The sequence below is a fragment of the Zingiber officinale genome, chromosome 8B (assembly GCF_018446385.1).
Source record: "Zingiber officinale cultivar Zhangliang chromosome 8B, Zo_v1.1, whole genome shotgun sequence".
Taxonomy (NCBI): Eukaryota; Viridiplantae; Streptophyta; class Magnoliopsida; order Zingiberales; family Zingiberaceae; genus Zingiber; species Zingiber officinale.
The window spans coordinates 21,658,118-21,681,860 of NC_056001.1; the positions used below are offsets into that span (position 1 = coordinate 21,658,118).

Sequence of the window (23,743 nt, forward strand, 5' to 3'; positions counted from 1 at the left end):
TTCTTAGTCTTAGTTTTTAGTTTTCGCATTTGTATTTAGTATTAGATTTCCGTTGCGCACCTAACAAGTGTAAGAAGAGCTATCGATTTGGGGGCGTCGTCCATTCAACCCCCCTTCTAGCCGGCCGCAAGATCCCCAACAAATGATATCAGAGCGAGGCTGTTCTCCATCGGACTAACCGTCGAGGAAGCAAGGATGACTGGCTTGATAAAACTGCCAAAGTTCGAAGGAGGAAGCTTATGGTGTTGGTGTGGTTAGCACTAACGGTCTAACTCAAGTTTTGATGAATGACAAAGTAGATTAAGTTAGTTTCATATTGATCTAACACTTCTACGAAGTGTACAGGAGAAGCCCAAACGGGTCGAGGAGCTGACTTGACGTCTGGCATGAAGTCCAGCTAGGTCGATGGGCTGACCTGATAACTGGTACGAAGTCCAGATGGGTCGAAGGGTTGACCGGACGTCTGACAGGTAAGTTAAGGTAAGTCACTGGAGGGGAGTGACTGTGAGGACGCGTTCCTGAGAAGGGAACTTAGGCGCCGATTCAACTTAGAATCATTTTGGAACTCTAAGTTGAGATCTTGACTAGATTCCGGTCTCCGTGAGACGAAATTTAATTACTATTCTGTTTGATTATAAACTGTGCTAATGCTCTGTTTTGCAGGATATATAATTTACGTTTGCCTCGGACTAACGTTTTCTTGCAGGAAGGAGATTTCTGGAAAATAAGGGTCCGGGCGCTCGGAAGGGATCCGGCCGCCCGGAGGCAAATTTTATCCTCAAAAGCATGTCAACACGTGGAGCTTCATGGTTGGCTGGGTTATGTCACACTCCAAGCGCCCGGAAGGGATCCGGGCGCCCCAAGCCTCCTATATAAGGAGGGTGAGGCCTGGAGCAAGACACAACACACGACTACGCCTTTTGACGCTTGCGATCCCGACGTGCTCCTGCGACGAAGCTTCTTCAACAAATGCACTAATTTCTTTTTCTTTATTAGTTGTTGGTACTTATTTCATTTTAGCATCTCTGTACTTCAAATTCTGTAATCATCTTTTCAGATTGCTAGTTGATTGCCCAACGAAAGCACTCGACGAGTGCGGGCCTTGGAGTAGGAGTCGACCAAGGTTCCGAACTAAGTAAAAAGGTTCGTGTTATCATTGTACTTTTTTGTTGTCTACTTTTCCGCTGCTTACTCAATGATAATTCTTTCTGATCGATATGCACCCCACCTCTATCGAATTACACGATCCAACATATGGGGCATCACCTTTTTGTTGGTGAAAATGAAGAACTTCCTCGAGACGGATTGGGACACAATGATGGTCATCGAGGAACCATTTGAAGTCCCAAAAAGACAAGAAAGGGAAGAATTTAACTCTGACCGCGATATTGGACGGAGGAGCAAACATCACGGGCAAAGACAAATTCAAAGGTAATAACGATTTTAATTGATAATTTGCCACCTAACGTGATAAGTGATGTAGGAAAATATGAGAATGCCCACGATTTGTAGAGCAAAGTAAAGAAGGTTCTAGGAGAAGAACCTAAACCTACACAAGAAGAAGAAGAACCCCAAGGAGATGGGTTTAATTGCTCAAGTTGAGGAGGAGCAATCAGAAGTTGAGCAATGTTCAACATCCGAGGAGGAGAAGGATGATGAAATGTCATCTGTAAGTGTGGATGAGGAAGCATCATCAACATCCTCAAGGGTTGAAGAAGAATCCAAGACAAGCGAAGAAGAGGTCTCGGAGGTCAACCTAGTGAGCACCTCCACTGAAGCAAAGCCAAAAGATCACATTGTGTGCTTCAGGTGCAATGAGAAGGGACATTACAAGAGTAGGTGTCCAATGGGTAAGAAAGAGGTAAATCCTAAACTCATTCAATTTAATTTAACACTAACCAAGGTTGTAGGAATGAGGAAACCCAAAAGAGGAGAATGCGCATCATATGCTTTACGTGTGGGGAGAAGGGTCACTACCACACCAAATGCCCTAAGAAGAGGGAGATCAAGAAGCTAGTGCATCTAAAGAAGTGAAGTGCAATTCAAATTTAAATTCTTATTCTCCCATGCGTACTAGAAATAATTGCTATTATTTACTCATGCATAACTTTGGTTTCAAATATCATGATAGGAATATGATAAATGTCGATTATAACCCTAGAAGACCTATGCATGATAGACCTAGACACATTAAATTCTTATTACCTAAGGAGAATAAGGTAATGGAGAACCTAAGCATTAATCCCAAGAAGGGGAGACATATGCCTAGAAAGGGTAGGTTTAGGAACCTAGAAAGGGAAAATCAAGCTTTGAAGGCAAAGCTTGATAAGTTGAAGAAAATCTTAGAAAGATTCAATGTTGAATCCAAGGGTTTAGGTATGGTGTTGGGTAGTCACAGACCCAACAATGATAGATCGAATCTGGGATACCGATCTAATGTCTCCAATGTTATGAGAAAGTCTTATGCTATGATTGCATATGACTATAGCAAGGAGAAGTCAATAAATGGAAAGAGAAAATCATTTAAAGGTAAGGTTAAATTAACTAAGGACAATGTGCCCAAGGTTAAAAAGATTAGATTTATAGGCCAAGTGTCACCGGAGGTGCACCGATATAACCTAGCAATTGCGGATGAATCACTTAGGGAGGTGACTAAGGCTAAGAGCTTTAGGGGGAGCTCAAATAGTTAAATTGGGACTCACGACCAATGAATCTCAAGTGAATTTTACTTGGGAGTCTAGGTTAGGTCATGGAATATGCTAAGTGGTTTGGAGATAGACTTGAGTCTCAAACCTAGGGATTTGACACAATTGAGTTATGTTTCATGGTTGGAAATATGACATTGGGGTCATATAGCATGATAATTAGTTTTTGATGTATAGATACCATATAAACCAATGCTAGGGATGCATTGTTGGTCAGTATGAGCAAATACATCAAGAGGAAGTCAAAACTAGGACTTTAGGTCAAGGTTCAATTGAACCATTTAGCTAGTTTTGAATTTTGTGTCAATCTTAGAATTGATAATAGATATATTTTTTAATTATTTTTTCCAAGTAGACATGGGCAAAACAAACATCTCCACAAAATTTGAGGATTTTTGGATGTTTGTGAAATTATTGGCGCATTTCTAAATTGAGTTCAAAATGCTGATTAGGCTGGAATTAGGGTGCCAGTCGACTGTAACAGTATTTATTGAATACAGAATGGTTTTGTGTATTGAATTCGATAGGAGCAGTCAACTGATGTTTGTGGCAGTCGACTGATACCAGCCTGAAACTGTTTTCAACAGTGGTTTTGACCAGGTCAGCTTGTATAGGTGTATGAGATCCATGAGAGATAAATACACAAATTTAGGGTCAGTTTGATGATTAAGTTTCCGACAATTGAGATATTGTTGGAGCTTTTTGATATTAGGCAAAAGGGAGAAGTAAGGTTTAGTAGGGAAAACCTAAAAATACCTTTGCGGTGGTGAAAATCCTAGCTTGAGAGCATAGGTGTAGAGGGAACCTTGTGATAAGTTCTTAAATAACCCTGTGATAAAATTCCTAGCTGAATGGGAAGCATAGGTGTAGGGGGAGCCTTGGGATAGGTTCCAATGCATGTTGCATTATTTTTATTTCAACGGTGTAAGTCCAAGTGTGTAGCCTTGGCAACGTAAGTCCATTCGGCGGTGTAAGTCCAAGTGTGTAGCCTTGGCAACGTAAGTCCATTCGGCAGTGTAAGTCCAAGTGTGTAGCCTTGGCAACGTAAGTTCATTCGACAGTGTAAATCTAAGTGTATAGCCTTGGCAACGTAAGTCCATTGTTTGTAACATGTTTATTTGTTATTTGTTTTCCCTGACTTAAACATATTGCCAAACATCAAAAAGGAGGAGATTGTTGGAGAATGCTAATGGTCCATGCGACCATGTGTTTTGGTATTTGGACAAAGGGTTTAAGTTAGGTTCACCCTTGTATTTGATATGTGTATATGAGTGTGCAAGTTTATAGGATACACATATGACTCAGGTTGATGGCTTCGGGTCCAGTGAAGGATGGAACATCTAAGGGACCGTGGACAAAGCAGCAAGGACAAGGACCGAGGGAAGCGACATCGGGGCATACACAAAAGATGACATTGGGACTAGCCGCGGGCTTGGTTGTATCTGAGGGACGAGAGCCAAAGGAAGTAGGCTTGAAAGCAAGAGGTCAAAGCTGCAACGAAGAGTCAAATGAGTCTAAGGGTGAGGGTACGAGTGCTGAAAGATTGTACTCAGGTACCAGTCAACTGGTAGTTTCATCAGTTGACTGGTGTAGTTGACTGGTAGTCGACTGGGAGCGAATAGAATGCTTCTGTTCGCTCGACCAGTGTGGAGCAACCGACTGGTATCAAGCCGTTGGTATGCAACGGTCGAATCTCCACATAGGGCAGTTGACTGATAGTTTTGATAGTCGGCTTGTAGGCGGGGGTTTCCAACCCATGACCTATATAACCAAGACTTGGAAGCTTGGTTAGAGTTGACGAAATTAGACTTGGTTAAAGTCTAATTAGTAGTCTACCAGTGATCAAGGATTCCCTTATGTCCAAGAGGTCTTGGTGAGTTTGTGGCGATGTTTCTCCACCCACAAGGAGGTTTGTGCTAGCCGGAGTTTCTGGGGACTAATATCCACCGACGGGTTGAGCGATCATCCACCTTACGGACAACCGTGGAGTAAGAGCAAGTTATCTCCGAACCACGTTACATTGACGTATTAGCGGTTTGTATTTCCTTTCTTAGTCTTAGTCTTTAACTTTCATATTTGTATTTAGTATTAGATTTCCGCTGCACAACTAACAAGTGTAGGAAGAGCTATCGATTTGGGGGCACCGTCCATTCAACATCCCTTCTAGCTAGCCGCAAGATCCCCAACAGACATATCTGCTTAAAACTTATCTTTGACGTACACAGGTATCCATCTATTCCACTGTTCATGCAAAGATTTCAATCAATCATTGCTCTCCAAATTAAAATCCTCAATCATTTTCATCCAATTCTCATCACAATCATCAATATTAAGTGAGTATATTCTTTAATTATTTTTTTTATCATTTTATATTGAGCATGACCACCTAATTTTGCTGGCAATTTTTTCATTATATGCCAAAGACACAAACGATAATAAGAATTCAGAAATACCTCTTCAATAGCAATTGTCATGGCACGACACTGGTCTGTGATTATGGCCTTCGGAGCACGTCCGAGCATACTGTTGATACAGTCTGACCTGGATGTTGTTTTGATGTTGACACTGATTTAAGTTTGAATCAGATATTAAATTAACTCAGATTAATTACTAATCAAGGTTGACTTGGTTAACCTGATTGACCTGATTGGGAAAAGTCCAAGCGAGGAGCTTGGCACGGGAAAGTCCTGGTGAGTGAAGCCAGGCAGTGGGAAAGTCCTAACTGGGATGTTAGGCAGTTGGAAAGTCCTGGTGAGTGAAGCCAGGCAGTGGGAAAGTCCTAACTGAGATGTTAGGCAGTTGGAAAGTCCTGGTAAGTGAAGCCAGGCAATTGGAAAGTCCTGGTGAGTGAAACCAGGCAATTGGGAAGTCCAAGTGTGGAAGCTTGGCATGTATGGTCGGAGAGGGTTCGGTAGCACGCTCTCTGGACCGTCAGGGGTGAGGGCAGCAAGCTTGGAAGCTTGACTCGAGACTCACAGCTTTGGATCGGTCTGCAGACCGATCCAGTGGCACAGTGGCACGGCTGATCGGTCTGTAGACCGATCCAGTTGCCTGATCGATCTGCAGACCGATCAGGCAACACTCAGTAGCACACTGAGTGTATACTGATCGGTCCGGGGACCGATCAGATGATCCTCAGATGTATACTGATCGGTCCGGGGACCGATCAGATAACACTCAGTAGCACACTGAGTGGATACTGATCGGTCCGGGGACCGATCAGATGATCCTCAGTAGCGCTGAGTGGATACTGATCGGTCTTACGGACCGATCCAGCTGAGTCCTGATCGGTCCACAGACCGATCAGGCTTCGGTGCCAGATTCGCGTGAAGGGGTGGATCGGTCTTGGGACCGATCAGACAAGCACCTGATCGGTCACCAGACCGATCAGTGACGATAAATAGAAGCGTGGATCGGTCTGCTGACCGATCCACAGTATGACTTGTTTTGCATGCGCTTTCTCTTATTGTTTCTGATTCGCAATTGCTTTTACCTATTTCGTTTCTAACCATCTGCTGTAAGCTTTCTCGAAGTTGCAGGTTACAGATTACTTGATGTTGGGTGAATTCAAATTAAGGATCATTAGTAGAAGGCGACGAAAAAGCTTTTGCTGTGTCTCGCTGCGGACAAACCAGTTTTGGTAGCAAAGTCTCGTTTGCGATCTGCTGGCAGCCGTTTGGTCGAAATCAGCTTGACTTGTGCTGATAGGTTCAAGCTCAGAGGTACCAGTGGAAACGAGGATGCCATTGGTGGGAGCTGAGACAATCAGACAAGGAAGAAGCGTGATTGGCGTCGCAGGGATTTGCAGGGATTTGCAGCAGGTTTGGCAGAGATCCGTTACAGAGCAGAGAGGCATATGAAGGTGGAGAGGAGAGGCTCTCGTAACAATGCTTTTTGTGCTCTTGCTGTGAAAGACACTGTGGAGAAAAAAAACTCTCTGGAAGATTGAAGCAGTGTGCTTGTTCTTCGCTGATTGTGGCTGTGAGCTTCCTTTGATCATTTCACTTGAGCCACTACTGTAAGTCTTGTGCTTAATTTCTTATTGCTGTTAAAGACTTTGTGGAGAGGTTACTCCACCGAGAAGGAGAATCCTTTAGCCGGATAGCTTCCGGGGTGTGATCTACCGAAAGATCAAGAGGATTCGTCCACCTTACGGACACGCCGAGGAGTAGGGGCAAGTTATCCCCGAACCTCGTAAATCTCTGAGTTAGTGTGCTGTGCTTTCTTGTTTTAGTTTTCTAATTCCGCTGTGCTAACAAAGTTCTTGAAGAAATTTGTGTTTAGTGTTTTTCAAAGAGGCTATTCACCCCCCTCTAGCCATCTAAGGTCCCAACACATACATGTCTGCAACCATATGAATGTTTCTGAATCTTCACTTGATAATAATCCACATTCAAGCAAAATGGATTGATCATGATGATTCAGCCCAACAAAAGGAGCAAATGACATGTTATAACTATTAGTCAAATAAGTTGTATCAAAAGTAACGATATCATAAAAGTAATCATATACAACCCTACATCTTGCATCTGCCCAAAAAATATTCTTATTCGATACTCTTTATCTAAATCAAGCACATAAAAGAAGTTAGAGTTCCGACTTTACATGCGGCAAAAATAATTACTCAAGGCTTCAACATCTTCATCCCCTAACCTCAACCTTCTAGCTTCTGAAATATAATTCATATACTTTCTCTCATCAAATGACAAATTCTCATAATCTACCGCCTTAACTACCAATGAATGAAAACTTTTACCTAAAGTTATTCTTACTTGATCATTTAATTCAAGTTTTTTCTTTGTAGTTTAATCCAATCATTTATTACATCTAAAATGTCGTGACTTTCTCGGGCTGAAGACATGATTATGTTCAAGAGATACACTAATTATCACAAGTTATCAATATAGATTACCTTCTTTGAAAGGTGCAAAGTATATGTCACAAGCTTGTTTGCAGAGAGAGTCGAGATGTATATCGGCTACCCTGGGGTGAACCAAGCAAGCTGAAGGAGTCGCAGCTTTAGCAAAAGCAGCTTCACAAATCAGCTAAACAAAAGAAAATCGAGTTATATTAAGATCCAAACAAAAGAAAGTTGATTTGGACAAAAAAATACAAAATTTGTAAACTCAGCTAAAGAAACTAGCGTAACCCATTCGAACACTCATAGAAATACCTCATACTTCGATTCGTTGGTTGAATCCTTCGCTTGGATGGAGGAGGACAAACCCTGAATCTCTTCGAAGAGACAAAGGAGGGGAGATTTAGGGTAGGGGAGGGTGGGGAAGGAGGAGAGTTTCAACATCGATATCTTTGAAGAGACGAAGGAAGGGAGATTTAGGGTAGGGGAGGGCTGGGGGAAGAAGGAGATTTCGTCGGGCATTCGATGGGTGCGGAGAGATTTTGTCGGGGCGTTCGATGGCCGTGGAAAGGTTTCGGGTGAAGAGATTTAGGGTAGGGAGGTAGAGAGAAATGAGCACGGAGAGATTTGGGAGAGATGCAGTAGAAAGAAAAAATGAATTTTTTTAGTGCTAGCGTGGAAATGTCCATGTGAGAGTCTATGTTGATGAAGATAGGATTTCGAGATGTATATGATTTCTCGCTATATTAATACCTCTAACCTGCTTTTTCAAAAACAAAGTGAAATTTGTTCATTAAATTGTAGTAAAAAGGGGAATAATTTATAATCTGCTAAGATGGCTCGGAGTGAAATTTATTTGTTAAAGATAACATTCTTGAATGCCCTTTATTTTTTATAAATAAAATAAAATAATAATTTATCACGGGACAAGTTATAAAATTAGACAAACTTATTAAAACTTTATGATCGTTAATCATAAAACAGAGGTAAATATCTCACTCAGATGAGGTGTTGTCATCATTGAGATCGTTTATCATGATTACTTATTCTTTCATATGGATCTAGTGGTTAGCGTATGAGGTATTGCCACTATAAGTTCTGGGTTCGAATCTCGATAAAAGTCCAGGTAAGTATCTCCTTTATGTATTAGTCATTATTCCAAATGCTAGTAGTCGTCCATGATTTATCTTTCTCATGTTGATCAACGGATTGATAGGAACGGAAAATATTCATCTTTTACCATGATGATTAATTATAAATCTTGCAGCGAAAAAAGGTTAGATTATTTTTTTTACAAAAAATAATGAAACACGTTCAACTTCAAGTGGTCAATCTTGCATAAGAATGGCAATGGGTCGGGTTCAAGTCGGATTCTATATCCTCCGTACCCATACCCATCAGGTATAGGATATCCGATGGGTATACCCATACCCATTAAAAGATCGGATATCTTCTATACGTATAATTTTTCTTCTTTCTATCGAATTATTATCATTCAACAAAAATATATTAAAATTAACATCATATTAATAAATAAATAAATAAATATATATATATATATATATATATATATATAATTAAAAAAATAAATTAAATATCTATATAGTCTTCTACTAATATAAAAAAATAATAAATTAATTTTAGAAAAAGGAAATTTTCTTTAATATATATATATATATTATTTAATCGGATATTCGGGGTCGGATATCGGGTACTGATAGTCCCTCCATATTCTCTTCCATTCGAATCGAATGTTAGATCCTCCATCAAATTCAGGTAAAATTATCATCCCTAATCTTACAGCGAAGAAAGACTGGATTATTTTTTTACAACAAATAATGAAACACGTTCAACTTCAAGTGGTCCAATCTCTTCTAACCTGGACTCAACTGGCTTCGCCACAGCATAAATAAACCTTTTCAGAATTAAATCAGCATCTAAACCTTCGCTCGAACCTTCCAGTTCCACTTTCGCTTCCAAGCCCTAACTCGTGCCGATCTCAGTCCCTCCGTTCTCTCCTCTTCCGTGAGCGACTCCGATGGCGGCGATGCTGGTAACTTCGCCTCTCCTCCTTTCTTGTTTTCTGTTCTCCTCGGTTTGTTCACAGCTTAGTGGCTAACTCCTTGGATCCCTTGTTGCGATGCTTGCAGCAACCCCAGATCATACTGTTGAAGGAAGGAACAGACACCTCACAGGGGAAGGCGCAGGTAGTGAGCAATATCAATGCTTGCACGGCCGTGGCCGACTCGATTCGCACGACGCTGGGTCCACGAGGAATGGACAAGCTCATCCATGATGATAAGGGGAACACTACCATCTCCAATGATGGCGCCACCATCATGAAGCTTCTTGATATTGTCCATCCTGCCGCCAAGATTCTGGTTGACATCGCCAAGTCTCAGGACTCTGAGGTAAGTAACTTCCTCCTGGATAGGTGGTGGAATGGAAGCGCATGAAAAGGCGCTATCTTTGATGGATTCTTGTGATGGATGCTAGATTTTTTGACTTCAATGTTAACAGTTGGCTTCAAATTGTTGTTCTAGTAGCATCGGATGCACAATTTAACTATCTGGAGATTTGATCAATTGGGTCAGATACATTAGATAGTGATAAGTCTCCTATTATAATTATCTTATGGGAGAAAGTACATTTGGTACAGAACAAACACTATATATCCACAACACTATGTTCCAATGCCATTTCGAGTATTGTGAAAGAAGTCAATATATTCACACAATTTGGCTACCAGCTTTATTGTGTCTGAGTGTCTAAAAAATCCTGCATATCCTGGTTCAGGTTGGTGATGGAACAACAACAGTGGTGCTTTTGGCTGGTGAGTTCCTGAAGGAGACAAAACCTTTTATTGAAGATGGAGTTCATCCCCAAAATCTTATTCGAAGTTACCGGACTGCATCATTGTTGGTAAGAATAAACCTTTTTTGCAATTGGATGCAAAACTCAATTGCTAAAAGTTGCATGTCATATTTTCTAGGCCATCAACAAAATCAAAGATCTTGCTGTGAGCATAGAGGGAAAAAGTCTTGAAGAGAAGAAATCCTTGCTGGCGAAATGTGCAGCTACAACCCTTTCTTCAAAGTTAATTGGCGGTGAGAAGGAGTTTTTTGCAAACATGGTTGTGGATGCTGTCCTTGCAATTGGCATTGATGATAGGCTTAATTTGATCGGGATAAAGAAGGTCATGCTCACATTCTTAGTTTTGTCAACTAGTTCAAGGTTTGGATTTTGGATTTAGTTTTCATGCTTTATGGTGGGTATCAAAATCACTTCAGCAATATTCCTTGACTACTCCTTTTTGTGATGTGACATTATCTATATATATTCACCATTTTCAAAATGAAGAAACTATTTCCCCATTTCAAGGAATATAACACTGAAAATTTTGTTCAGTCAATCCATTCTCAGTGTGAACAATTAATTCTCCCTTGACAAGGAACATATTGCTATTTACTTCATGTATTTGTTACTTCAGTTGCTAAAAGTCATAATAAACCAGTATTAAACCATGTCCTTAAGCAGTATTAAACCATGTCTTTTTAGTTTATAAAATCTCATTTGCACTTTTGGATTTTATAACTTATCTAGCATATTTTTATGACCTTTGAGTTGCTGAGTATATCATATAGTTTTAATCCTCCAGCTATTTGACATTAGAGACTAAATATCCTTGTTTAGGTTGCCCCTCTAGTTCCTCCAACAGTCTTATGGAGGGATATGATGGAGTATAAATTCTGTACTTTGATTCTTCCATAGTTTGATGGCAGGATCATCAAGGCTTACTGTATTGCTTTCCTGTCTTTTATTGATCTTTGGGAAGCTTGGAATATATTGGCAAGCGGTTTAGATCGGTTAATCCTAGTAAAAAAGTTTCAAGCTGTAATGAGTCTTGCATTTCTTCATCTAACTATGATTTTCAATAGTATGCTTTTAAATGCTTCGTGCTAATTTTTCAACTGTATTCAACTGTGAGTTTTAGTTCTGGTACTTCTTCTTCTAGACTATATATCATGTATTTTTACTAGATGGACCTAGGTGATATGGTGCTGGGCATAACAGTGGAAATACCTAGTTAGGCAATACCAGTTTAATTTGTCATGCACATACAATTCTTGATGTTATTATAAGAACAGGAGCCTCGCTGTTCTTAGATGTGCGACTGCCCTTTGTTCTGGGGCTGGTACTATCTAGTTGCTCTTAATGCCTTGAAAAACACTATATATCATACTACCCTAAACCAGTTTAACTTTTTTAGAAGGACCTTTTTCAGTCTGAGTTATACTAGAGAGACTATCTAGCTTTCTGGAGGAATTTCAGCATTTAAAATTTCAGTTACTTACTCTGTAGGTCCCTGGAGGCAACATGAGAGACTCATTTCTTGTTAATGGCGTTGCTTTTAAAAAGACATTCTCTTATGCTGGTTTTGAGCAGCAGCCAAAGAAATTTTTAAATCCCAAGATTCTTTTACTGAACATTGAGTTGGAGTTGAAGTCAGAGAAAGAAAATGCAGAAATCAGGTCCACTAGGCTTGCTGTTACTTCAGTCATATTTCATATTCATACACAAGCATTATAATTATGCTTTCTGGTTCTTACATAGGCTGTCTGACCCTTCACAATATCAGTCAATTGTTGATGCTGAATGGAATATCATATACGACAAGCTAGATAAGTGTGTTAAAAGTGGAGCAAAAATTGTTCTATCTAGATTAGCAATTGGTGATCTTGCGACTCAGGTAATTTATTCAGTTGTGAGTTATTACATTAATCATTTAATTGCTTTTTTGGAGCATAACAATTGGCCTCTGAGCAGTATTTTGCTGATCGGGATATTTTCTGTGCTGGTCGTGTCACGGAGGAAGATTTACAGCGTGTTGCTGCTGCAACAGGTGGAACTGTTCAGACCTCTGTGAACAATTGCATTGATGAGGTCTAGCTCGTGCTTACTCCATTCTGATATGTTATACCTAGCTTATTCTTATCTGCCTATTTGATTGTTGAATATAAGATTTTGGTTCGGTATCATTTCATATTGCTCATTGCCTTTCTGTCACAAGGTACTTGGGTCCTGTGAAGTATTTGAAGAAAGACAAGTTGGAAATGAACGGTTTAACATTTTTAATGGTTGCCCTTCTGGTAAGACTGCAACCATTGTTCTCAGAGGTGGTGCAGATCAGGTTCGTTGCTCAAAAAGGCTTGTGTTTAACAAAATTATAATGGAATAATCTGTCTATAGGGTTCAGTGGCTTGATAAGATCCATGTAGCGTTACATAGAGTCAATGATGAATGTGGTCTAAGATCCATATATCCAACCCAAAATATTCAGAAGTCATGACTTATTATTGTTGTTGTTATTCTAATGTGAAATTTTATTGTTTTTGCTGATAATGAAAACTGCTTCTGTATCCTGTTCAGTTCATTGAAGAAGCAGAAAGGAGCCTTCATGATGCCATTATGATAGTCAGGAGAGCTTTAAAGAACTCTACCATTGTGCCTGGTGGTGGTGCTATTGATGTAATTTTCTATAATTAATCTTTGTTATTTCTTCTCTTGCTTGTTCTATATTGTAATTTTTTTTTTTTGCTGTTACTGGCAGATGGAACTAAGCCGGTATTTAAGGGTGCATGCCCGTACAATAGCTGGGAAGTCACAGCTGTTTATCAATTCATATGCCAAAGCTCTTGAGGTAGATGACTATGTACTTATTTCCCATTCATTTAAATCCTTGATGGTATTTGCGCTTCTATCTATCTATTGCATGCTTTCAATAGTTGTAAATTTCTGATTTTATACGAATTACTTCTTATCCTTTTATTAAAACTCTGAACAATTAGACAAGGTATGTAGGCTAACATTTTGTATCTTGGTATCTGTTTCCTTTATGTTTTGAACATCATGCTTTCTATCTTTCTGTTGAATATTTTACAATATCACAATGATGTTTGAGGACAATGGTAATCATGCTTTTGCATTTCCTTTGCACTTTCCTTTTATTTTGGCTGTAGTGCCTTTCTTCACTATTTTTTTTAAAAAGGTAATGCTATTTAAATTTTATTTGTCAAAATGCCTCTTTGCTATAGGAGCTACAGGGCATAGACTTTAGTACCATGTAATTGTCATGAACTCATTTGCCATGTGTTCTTGACATAAAAATGCATGTCTGTTTGCTTTGTTTCTTTTCCACCATGAAGACACGAGGAACAGATGTAGTTTCTGCTGTTGTGAATTTAGAATTCTTATAGGTCAACCAAAAATAGCATGTTATCTTACAGGTTTAGCTTCTCCTTGGAAACAGTGGTTTCAATTTCTTTATTTTGACTTTTTGTCTAAGAAATAAGCTCATGAAAGATGCACCTTATTCACTTATATACATAATCAGTTGACAGAAGAAACCATGGAAACCTGCAATATAAATCCAACTTTTGGCAACATTTGAAATGGGGTAGAGCGTTAACTTGTGTGTAGGTGCAGCATCCCCTCTTAATTCTGATTAGAGCCTATAGAAGAAAATAATATAAATTTTTACTCCCTTCGTAGCTCTAACACTAGTTAGTCTCTTTTTTTTACCTATCCTTCATTACAGCGATATAATTATTTGATTTTCTTTGCTAAACTCATCAACAATAATTGTCTAATGGCTCTATCAGACCTTTTCAAGTCAATAAAATCAAATCAATTTTGATACTATCGAAAATTGTAACAAATGGAATACCATTTAAGTGAACAGTGTTCACATCACAGTAAATACATTTTCTTCTCTTGTCTTGGATTTACAAATTGATGAAGTAATTATTTTATGTCTTGTCTTGGATTTGAAAATCGAAGAGAATAATTCATTGATTAATCTGAACGCTAAATAGTGGGAATGTCATTGTTCTTATGAGCTGAAAGAAATTTTTGAAGTGATAATATGTGTTAAAGCTCAAGAAGTTGGGTGATCTTTGATATGTTGGCATGCTTAAAAGCCTCACCCAGCAATGTGAGACTAAAGGGTGGAGGTTCAACCTTTGACATGCCTTTTAACATTTCCTCTAAGGTTTATCATCGCTAGAGGGGAGAGACTCAACTTCATGGTAATACTTGAGACCAATCCAAATAAAAAATGTCAAGGCACACAGGTGGGCAATTTCTTGATATTTAAATATGCTTAAGAAGGCCACGTTGCAATGTGAGGCTATATTCCATTCCTTTATCTTCGCCTCCATTAATAACGTTGACAATCCAAACTATACTTAGAATGAAATTTGATAGTGTGGGAGGATTTGAGGTATTATAAGGAGTTCTCGTTAGGAAATTTTGAGAGAATGATTGTTGTTTTTACTTCTTGATTTGAATAATCAAAAACAAATTGGTTACTTATCTGGTGTTCATCTTTCAAAAGGGTAGAATTGTGGCCTAAGCAATCTTAAAGAATGGATCTTTTATGAATATGAGCTGTCTATTCAGTAGGTTGGCTATATTTTAATGGCCAATTTTGGATTTTTTTTTAAATCTACAGATCATTCCACGCCAACTTTGTGACAATGCTGGATTTGATTCTACAGACGTACTGAACAAACTAAGACAGAAGCATGCATCTGGTTAGCTTCCTCCTGTAAATGAGAGCATTTGATTTCCTTTTTCTTTCCCTGTAACATGTGTTGAAAGTCATGACTATAACAGGGGAAGGTGCAAATTATGGTGTGGACATTAATACTGGTGGAATTGCAGATTCTTTTGCTAACTTTGTATGGGAGCCTTCAGTTGTGAAAGTAATATTAATTTTTAAAACTTTTGCTCGTGTCCAAGTTATTTGGTGGATATTGGTGTTTATATTGACTCAAGATATGAATTGCAGATCAATGCTATAAATGCTGCAACTGAAGCTTGTTGTCTTATCTTAAGTGTGGATGAGACAGTTAAAAATCCCAAGGTACAATTTTATTTATCATAAAACAGTTTTTTTTTAAAAAAAATTCCATTTCATGTTTCGCTTGAGGTTCTAGTATAGTTAGTTTGCAGCATCTGCTTTGGTCTGATGAAATAAACTTCTTAATTAAGTTCCTGAGTTCTTGTAATTATTATTATTGTTCTTTTTTGTGCCGGGTCTTACTATCTTAATATGATTTTGCAATAAAAAGAGTAATTTGTAGTGATGTTCCAACTGCTCTGGACTAATAGAATTTTTCCTCCCAGATTTTATGCTTGTATATTGGAGCATTACTAGTCAAACTAAGTAGTCCCAAATCACATTTTTTGTTTTTAATTAAATTCTCAAGTTTGCTTTTTTATTTTGAATCTTTCTTTTCTCAGTAGATTCACCATGTCCAATGTTCTTCTGCACGAGCTAAATAAATTGCTGTAAGATATTCCTCAGTGACAACCGTATCAAGCGGCAATATCTACATGTTTGTTTTTGTTTTAAATGGTTGTCAGCTAACAACTTGCTGATCTCTAATGATTATACTTTCTAGTATTGCTAACATAGATTATGTCTTCAATTTTTTTTACCCGGTTCACTCTTACATGGTTTTTGTTATAGCCTCTCCCTATAATTTAATGACAATTGCACTTTATCTTTAGAGCATTCAATAACACTAGCATGTAATATCCATATTATTCTCTAGTGTCTTCTAGCAATTTATAAGATACGGTCGTCTTATTTAGAGCTTCCAATAACACTGACAGCATGTAATATCTGTATTATTCCACTATTTCATAGCAAAATATAAGATATGTTAGTTCTATTTAATCTAACAATAACATCATCACACATGCATTATTTAATCATAAACCAAATATTGGTGGAACATAAATAGATGAAATATACTTCTGTAACCACCACGATATCTTCAAGTTTGTTATTAGAGACACCTCTGGAGAGTCATCTGCGTGCTTTAAACATCCGTGTCATAGATTTTTAAGTTCAGCATAGATTGTTGATGCTAACGATTTGATGCTCTGCTAAACCCTCCCCGATATAATTTCAGAGCAGCAGTATTGCAGGGATTGTTTGCCTTTTCTCTCTTATTCTTTTATATTTACAATTTAGTCATATGAAATTTATGGAAATTATACTTAGCCTTCCATGCTATTTTCTCACGGTATCAATTTGCATTAATAATATATAGTAAAGTGGATTCGGACTCTTGTTATTTTCCTTATTGGTTTGCTTTTCAACTGTGATTATCAGTCAGAGAGTGCTCAAGGTGAAGCTGCTGCAAGTGCAATGGCTGGGCGTGGTCGTGGTGGAGCAGCTTTTCGTGGCCGTGGCGGAAGAGGCATGAGGAGACGGTGAGTTCCAGAGTAGTCACTTGTTTTAACTTCATCATCCTTTTCCACCCCACAACCTCTTAATTTTATGAACGATTCATGATAATTTTGGTTTATCTGAACCTGCTTGAATTGCAATGCCCCCTCTGTTGTCTTGGTAGTGGTGATTTGTAATATCGTTATCAATGAATTTATTTGAGTTTGTTAGTGAACCTTTGATCTTGTGTCAAAACATTGGATGTAGATTTAGAGTTAGCAATGGAGATTAAACAGGTGGAGTGTTTAATCGCATGCTTAATTTACAGAACGTCTTAATTTACAGTGTGTAGAGAAAAAAGGCATTTCAAACGGGTTTTATAACCCCCCGTGCAAAGCACGAGTGTTGTGCTAGTACCTCATAAACAACGGTTATAAATGGAGCCCACGCCACTTATCCAATCCCCGGGGTGTGCAGCCGGGGTGAAACCAATCGCAGTAAGAGAAGAATTGTGTTTTTTTTTTCTATCTTCTGGGGACGGACATTTATCCAAGTTTCCTCGGGATTTGTGCAAACGCTTCGTGATCCGCGTTCCAGTTTTATCAACGTGATCACTGACCGATGGATCTTGCCTAGCGATGGGAGGAGATCAGAAGTTAAGGCTCGTAATACGGCAAACCAACGCCTCTGCGCTGCGTCTCGGGCAAGCCAACAAAGGTTGTGAACACGAGAAAACGACACCTCCAAAAGTTGTGCTGCCCATACTGCTCCAAATATGACCGTTGCTGCCACGTCACCCCTAAAACACGACCCTGGTCGACTCATCCTTTCTCTTCTTTATTTTCAATCAAGCGTCCCTGGCCGTAGGATCGACTCCATCGTACGACGCGATCAGGGAGCACTGAATCCGGGCCCCACCCTCCTCGCCTTTCTATAAAAGGCCACGCATTTCCATTATTCCCTTCCCCCGGCCGTTGGTCGCCTCCCACGCCCCTTTCACTTCACACCACTCCACTTATTCTTTCTTCCGTCCTCCTGCTCTCTCCTCCAGATCTATCCTTTCTCCGGCCAGCCACCGGATTCCTCCTCCATATTCGAACGATCGGTAAGTGAGAAGGGATGAAATCGTCGACACTGCGTCTTCTGCTCATCTTCCTCACCCTCGTTGCTGTCCTCGCCGACGAAGGTGAGTCGGTCTTCCATTCAATTCGATCAGGGTGCTCTCTAGGCTGGTTGAACTTTTCAACTCTCCTCTTTGCTCGATCGTTCTGCTCTTCTATTCTCACATTCTCAGATGAATGGTTCGAGCTGACCTAACCTTTGGTGGCCACAGTGGAGTAGCGTACGTTTTGCGGCTGTTTCCCCTTAAAAACTAGTTTTAAAAAAACACAATAGTGATTGTTAATATTCTCTTCTTTGGATTTGTTCTATAATTACGGGACCCGTCAAGAGTTTTTAATATTTCGTCGGTGCGTTTTTTCCATTTCTTTTCTTAAAATATTTATCAAATTTTTTTTGCTGCCGCTTCTTCGCATGTCACTCACTCATTTCTATCGAAAAATTTTAGCCGTTTTCTTTTTTTTTTTAAAAGAAATTAATTGTTTTATAGGCACGTGGGGCCTGTACCGCCTTGTTTCTCGTTTCACTGGCAGCTGCTGGCCCTGCTGCTCGCAGAGCTGGTAACGGCCGTACCTTGGCCAGGCACCGGCCCAAATGGTCTGCATCGTTTCCAGTCAAATGGTCTCGATTTTGTTGGGAACTTACAAACTTTAACCTTATAAATAAAATATTATTTTCAGTTCTAAAAAGTCTTAATTCTTATATTCATTTATTATAAATATATTACTAATATTTAGTAGAATATTTTTAATTTTTTTACAGTTTATTTTTTAAAAAATATTTCACGGGCCTATGGGCCGCCTGAGTCCAATCCAGGCATGGCCGTTGAGAGATGCGTAATATAGCACAGATTCGCTTTGTTCACTAATCTGCACCTTACCCGCCAGGTCCGTACATCGGCGTGAACGTCGGGACGGCGGTGTCGAACATGCCGTCGCCGACGATGGTGGCGGCGCTTTTGAAGTCGCAGCAAATCCGGCACGTCCGCCTCTACGACGCCGATCCGGCGATGCTGGCAGCCCTGGCTAACACAGGCATCAGCGTCGTCGTCTCTGTTCCCAACGAGCAGCTCCTAGCTGTGGGTCAGTCGAACGCAACCGCCGCCAACTGGGTCGCGCGCAATGTCGTTGCTCACGTCCCCGCTGTCAATATCACTGCTGTCTCCGTCGGCTCCGAGGTTCTGACCGCCCTCCCCAATGCTGCTCCCCTCCTTGTCCCCGCACTCCGCTATATCCACTCTGCCCTCGTCGCCGCCAATCTCGACGGCGCCATCAAGGTCTCTACTCCGCATTCTTCCTCCATCATCCTCGATTCATTCCCTCCATCTCAGGCATTCTTCAACCGCACTCTTGAGCCCGTAATCGTTCCCATGCTCAAGTTCCTCCGGTCCACTGGCTCCTACCTCATGCTCAACGTCTACCCTTATTACGACTATCTGCAGTCTAATGGGATCATTCCTTTGGACTATGCACTCTTCCGCCCGCTCCCGCCGAACAAGGAGGCTGTCGACGCCAATACTCTTCTACACTACACCAATGTGTTCGACGCGGTGGTTGACGCCGCCTACTTCGCCATGGCCTACCTCAACATGACAAATATGCCGGTGGTCGTTATGGAGTCTGGTTGGCCGCACAAAGGCGACCCGACCACGGAGCCCGACGCCACCGTCGACAATGCCGACACCTTCAACAGCAACCTCATCCGTCATGTGCTGAACAGCACTGGCACGCCCAAGCACCCGGGGATTTCGGTGCCTACCTACATCTACGAGCTCTACGACGAGGATCTTCGTCCGGGGGTGACGTCTGAGAAGTTCTGGGGGCTGTTTGACGCCACTGGCGTGCCGGCGTACAATCTGCATCTGGCGGGGTCCGGGGTGCTGCTGGCGAACGATACTACGAACCAGACTTTTTGCGTGGCGAGGGAAGGTGCGGACACGAAGCTGCTGCAGGCGGCGCTCGACTGGGCGTGCGGGCCTGGAAAGGTAGATTGCTCGGACTTAGTCCAAGGGAAGTCCTGCTATGATCCTGATACAGTGGATGGGCACGCTTCTTATGCATTTAATGAGTACTACCACGGGATGGGGATGGTAGCCGGGAGTTGCTACTTCAGCGGGGTTGCTGCCATTACTACAACAGATCCAAGTAAGCTGCACAACATCTTTTCTATTCTCCATTTACCTTCTTCGTATTTGCTTGATGAATTGGCTCCTTAATTTGTCTAATACCCTGAAATTTAGACATAATTTTTCAGAATTTGGAGGATATACTTGTTTCTTGAAATAATTTTGACAACGCATTTAGAGTGTTAAGGAAGAATTTTATCTTGATCTAATCTTAATTTTTCAATGATGGAGGTTCAGGGGCAACTATAGAAAGAAGAGTTTAAAATAAATCCGTTAGGCAAAAAGAGAGAAATTTTTCCTAGCATTGGGTTCCTTGGAGGCATAGAAAGAAGAGATTGTCTTATAATCTTTTCTTTTGGGAGAAGGAAATAGAGAGATAGAGAAAGAAGAAACAAGAAGAGTAAAATCATTTCCGTGAAGGAAGAAGAGATGAACTTAATTCTTAAATATTAAGGGATATCCTGTCAAGCACTATGGATGATTGAGTTCTATTTTAGGATTTTAACGTAGTATTAGAGCATCCACAATAAGAGCAAATATTTCTCCCAAATATGTGTCATTCCCATGTCCACTTCATTAATCAAATATCTCACTCCTCAAATATCCTATATTTTACAAATCAAAAATATATATGGGCTCCACCCATCAAATATTTTACAAAATTGGTGATTGCTAATATCTCAATCGCTATCACCTTCCAATGGTGAAGATTTGAGATTTAGGGATATTTGGAGAAATATCCTCCCCAAATATCTCTCATTTAAGAATCATCCATAATGAGAGATATTTGGAGAGGATATTTCTCTAAATATCCCTATATCTCAAATCTTCACCACTGGAAGGGGATGGAGATTGGTAGGGTTGTAAATGAACCAAATGTTCATGAACAAGCTTGGTGTTTTGCTTGGTAAGAGCTTGTTTATGTTCGTTCAATATATACAAGATCAATTAAATCAATAAACTTGAACGGCTTGTTAAACTAAACAATCTTGAACAGTTTGTTAAACTAAATAAATAAGTTTGAACATATATGTATTCATCTTGTTAATGTTTGTAAATAATGTTCACAAACCATGTTCATTAATAAATCTCTTATCAATATGTTAAATAAAAAAATAAAATAAAATAAATAAATAAGTTTGAATTATTAAGTTCAATAACTATCAAACAAGCTTGAATTGAGAATTCGATAATATTTAAATGAACTAAGTTCGAACCAAGCTTGACCAAGTTTGAATTGAGAGCTTGATAACATCTAAACGAACCAAGCTCAAATCTTCAAACAAGCTTAAGCTCATAAAAACTAAAACAAGCCAAGCTTGAACAATCATTTCGAAAGTCTGGTTCATTTTAAATTCTGTTTGGCTTGGTAATATCAAACAAGTTTGAACACCTAAAACTTGGCTCGGCTCGTCTTGTTTAGAAATCACCGGGCAAAACTTGTATTTATTTTTTTTGGGAGTGAGATATTTGATGGGTGTGGGCCCAAAAATATTTAATTTGTGAAATATTTGATGGTTGAATTTGAGATATTTAAGAAATGGATATTTGATTGATGTGGACATGGGGATCACAAAGAAATATTTGCTCTTATTTTGAATGCTCTAAGAGGGCATGAACTAAGGAACTCATCCACTCAGATTCCTTTACTATGTTTCTATCATTTGCCCAATAAGTGTGTGCTTGGGCTCATTTTCTCAGGCCCAAGAAAACCAGGGTTTAGACTTGGCCTTATTTTTAATTAATTAAAAATAAATAAATATTAAGAAATAACAAAAAAAAGTAAAGAACTTCAAAATTGAAAAAAGAAATAATAAATTGTTTGGATATGCATTTGATTGATTGACTTAATATGGACGCGAGATAATTAATCTTGCATCATTGAGATTAAGATCTTCATTGACATAGTCTTGTTACTCTCCCTCCGCTCTCCCTAGCTTTTTCTTATTCAGAGCAGGATGTTGAGTGCTTATTTTGTAGGTGATACTTAGCATGCAATTAGTCTTTTAACAAGATACATGTCTAAAATCCTAGGATAGGATAGTGTATTTTGCCAAGTCAAACTATATTGTGACAATTGGCACTAGATAATTGCCTTACTATAGCAATTATAAAAATTATGTATGGTAGTTTTAGGGCGATTGGCCAAATAGTTGTGTTTTTTTTTTAAAAAAAATTGTAGGAAAAATATTTTTGATATAACTAAATGATGTCTGTTGGGCCATCTTACCTGATTTTTTATTATAACCCAACGAATTAGTAAGAACATCAATACTGCAACAAAGTCATTTTGGTGAAGATCTTTTGCAAAATAAAATTGGTGACATTTGACTCTGTCTATTTTTAAATTGAATCGGAGCTCAATATATATTTTTTTCACCTTTAAATGTTTGGTGTTCTATGTATTATATTTTTATGGGAAAATGTGTATTATATTAAATAATTTAGAAATCAAAATATCAATTTATTAAGACTTAACTAAAACACCTCTTATATTTTTGTAAAAAATATTGACTTAACTATTAAATAAGTCTAGTTTTGATTTGACTGACCACCGTGTTTTCCATAATGCCATTTATATTCTTGTTCCCACTGTGTTTTTTTTAGCTTGTGACTAAGTTTATTTCATAGCACTTGCTTTAGTTGGTATTATTTCAGCTGCATTTCTAACATCTCTGTTTTTTTTTTCCATTTCAGGCCATGATTCTTGTTTATTCTCTGGAAGGTATGTTATTAGTGAATTTTTGAAAATTTTTAAAAGTATTATTGGGCAAAGACAAATATTGAACGTCAAATAAATTGACACCTAAAGCCTTAAACATGAATGGATATGTTTTCTTTTTAGTCTGTTTGTTCAATCTAAAACGATTGAACCTTCTTATTCCTTGCAGCGGTGGGCGGAACAGCACAATTCTGAATGGCACATCACTGGCTCCTTCCTCCAACTCAACCTCAGCTACATCCGACGCCGCATATCGTTTCTATCATGCCAAAGTCATCATTCATATCGTCCAAGCTCTAGTGTCGAGTCTGCTCTTTTTATAGGCTGAATCACAGAAACTCATTGATCTAAATTGAGTTCTTGATTGATTACCGGGGAATGGTTGATGGACAAGCTTCGAGTAACCTTACAAGGAATTCTTTGCATTTCACATCCAAATTTGTCATTGTTGCTTTTCCTCCCAATCCCCCTTTTCCTATTGTTTTATTGTATCGGTGCAACTCTTTTGTATAAAGCCCATTGTGTTCTTCCCTGTCGGCAGAGGCAAAGACAAGTTCAATTAGATTTCTTACATCAAAAACATGATGGCTGAAGAGACTTGGTTACTAACCCAATAGACTTTTTTTAAGATTTCTATGGGCTTTTGCAGCGGTTTCCAGGATATTTGTATTTTAGGATGTACAGCAGGAGGCAGGCAGGAAGTGTTAAAGAAAGGGCAAGTAAAAGATATGAATGATGTCACGAGTGAAAGAGGTCGGCTGGGAAACAACCAAGCTGAGATATGGAAAACGTTATCTAGTTAAATTTTTAAATGCAACAGATAACACCAACCTGGATCTTTGTCAGATCACATCTAACGCCTGTAATCATTATTTTACTAGTTGTTCGAATTTAATTTTGGCTTGAGTTTATAAATTTATATGTTCGTCTTCAGCCGTACCTTTTCTCTTTGATGTTGTTTGCTGGATCA

At 39.1% G+C, this 23,743-nt stretch overlaps 2 protein-coding genes across 2 annotated transcripts; both read left to right on the forward strand.

Moving 5' to 3' along the window:
- The first annotated feature begins 9,463 nt into the window (after positions 1–9,463).
- Positions 9,464–17,042, forward strand: LOC122015233 (T-complex protein 1 subunit eta-like). The gene is made up of 14 exons (XM_042572010.1): positions 9,464–9,616; positions 9,714–9,974; positions 10,360–10,485; positions 10,556–10,759; positions 11,926–12,095; positions 12,178–12,313; positions 12,391–12,507; positions 12,635–12,754; positions 12,994–13,092; positions 13,175–13,264; positions 15,077–15,158; positions 15,241–15,329; positions 15,416–15,490; positions 16,751–17,042. Exons 1-14 carry the CDS (start codon positions 9,602–9,604, stop codon positions 16,853–16,855), a joined length of 1,689 nt encoding a protein of 562 aa, XP_042427944.1. The 5' UTR covers positions 9,464–9,601; the 3' UTR covers positions 16,856–17,042.
- Positions 17,043–17,777: 735 nt separating this feature from the next.
- LOC122015403 (glucan endo-1,3-beta-glucosidase 3-like) lies at positions 17,778–23,382 on the forward strand. The gene is made up of 4 exons (XM_042572273.1): positions 17,778–17,993; positions 18,814–20,070; positions 22,749–22,776; positions 22,943–23,382. Exons 1-4 carry the CDS (start codon positions 17,927–17,929, stop codon positions 23,094–23,096), a joined length of 1,506 nt encoding a protein of 501 aa, XP_042428207.1. The 5' UTR covers positions 17,778–17,926; the 3' UTR covers positions 23,097–23,382.
- The last annotated feature ends 361 nt before the right edge of the window (positions 23,383–23,743 follow it).

Bases quoted from the DNA above. Each gene is read 5' to 3' on its own strand.
- LOC122015233 (XM_042572010.1), top strand. The intron at 12,755-12,993 runs GTTCGTTGCTCA...TATCCTGTTCAG, and splicing joins TCAGAGGTGGTGCAGATCAG to TTCATTGAAGAAGCAGAAAG. The intron at 15,159-15,240 runs GTTAGCTTCCTC...TGACTATAACAG, and splicing joins AAGACAGAAGCATGCATCTG to GGGAAGGTGCAAATTATGGT.
- LOC122015403 (XM_042572273.1), top strand. From the start codon at position 17,927: ATGAAATCGTCGACACTGCGTCTTCTGCTCATCTTCCTCACCCTCGTT. The intron at 20,071-22,748 runs GTAAGCTGCACA...TTTCCATTTCAG, and splicing joins CATTACTACAACAGATCCAA to GCCATGATTCTTGTTTATTC. The intron at 22,777-22,942 runs GTATGTTATTAG...TATTCCTTGCAG, and splicing joins TCTTGTTTATTCTCTGGAAG to CGGTGGGCGGAACAGCACAA.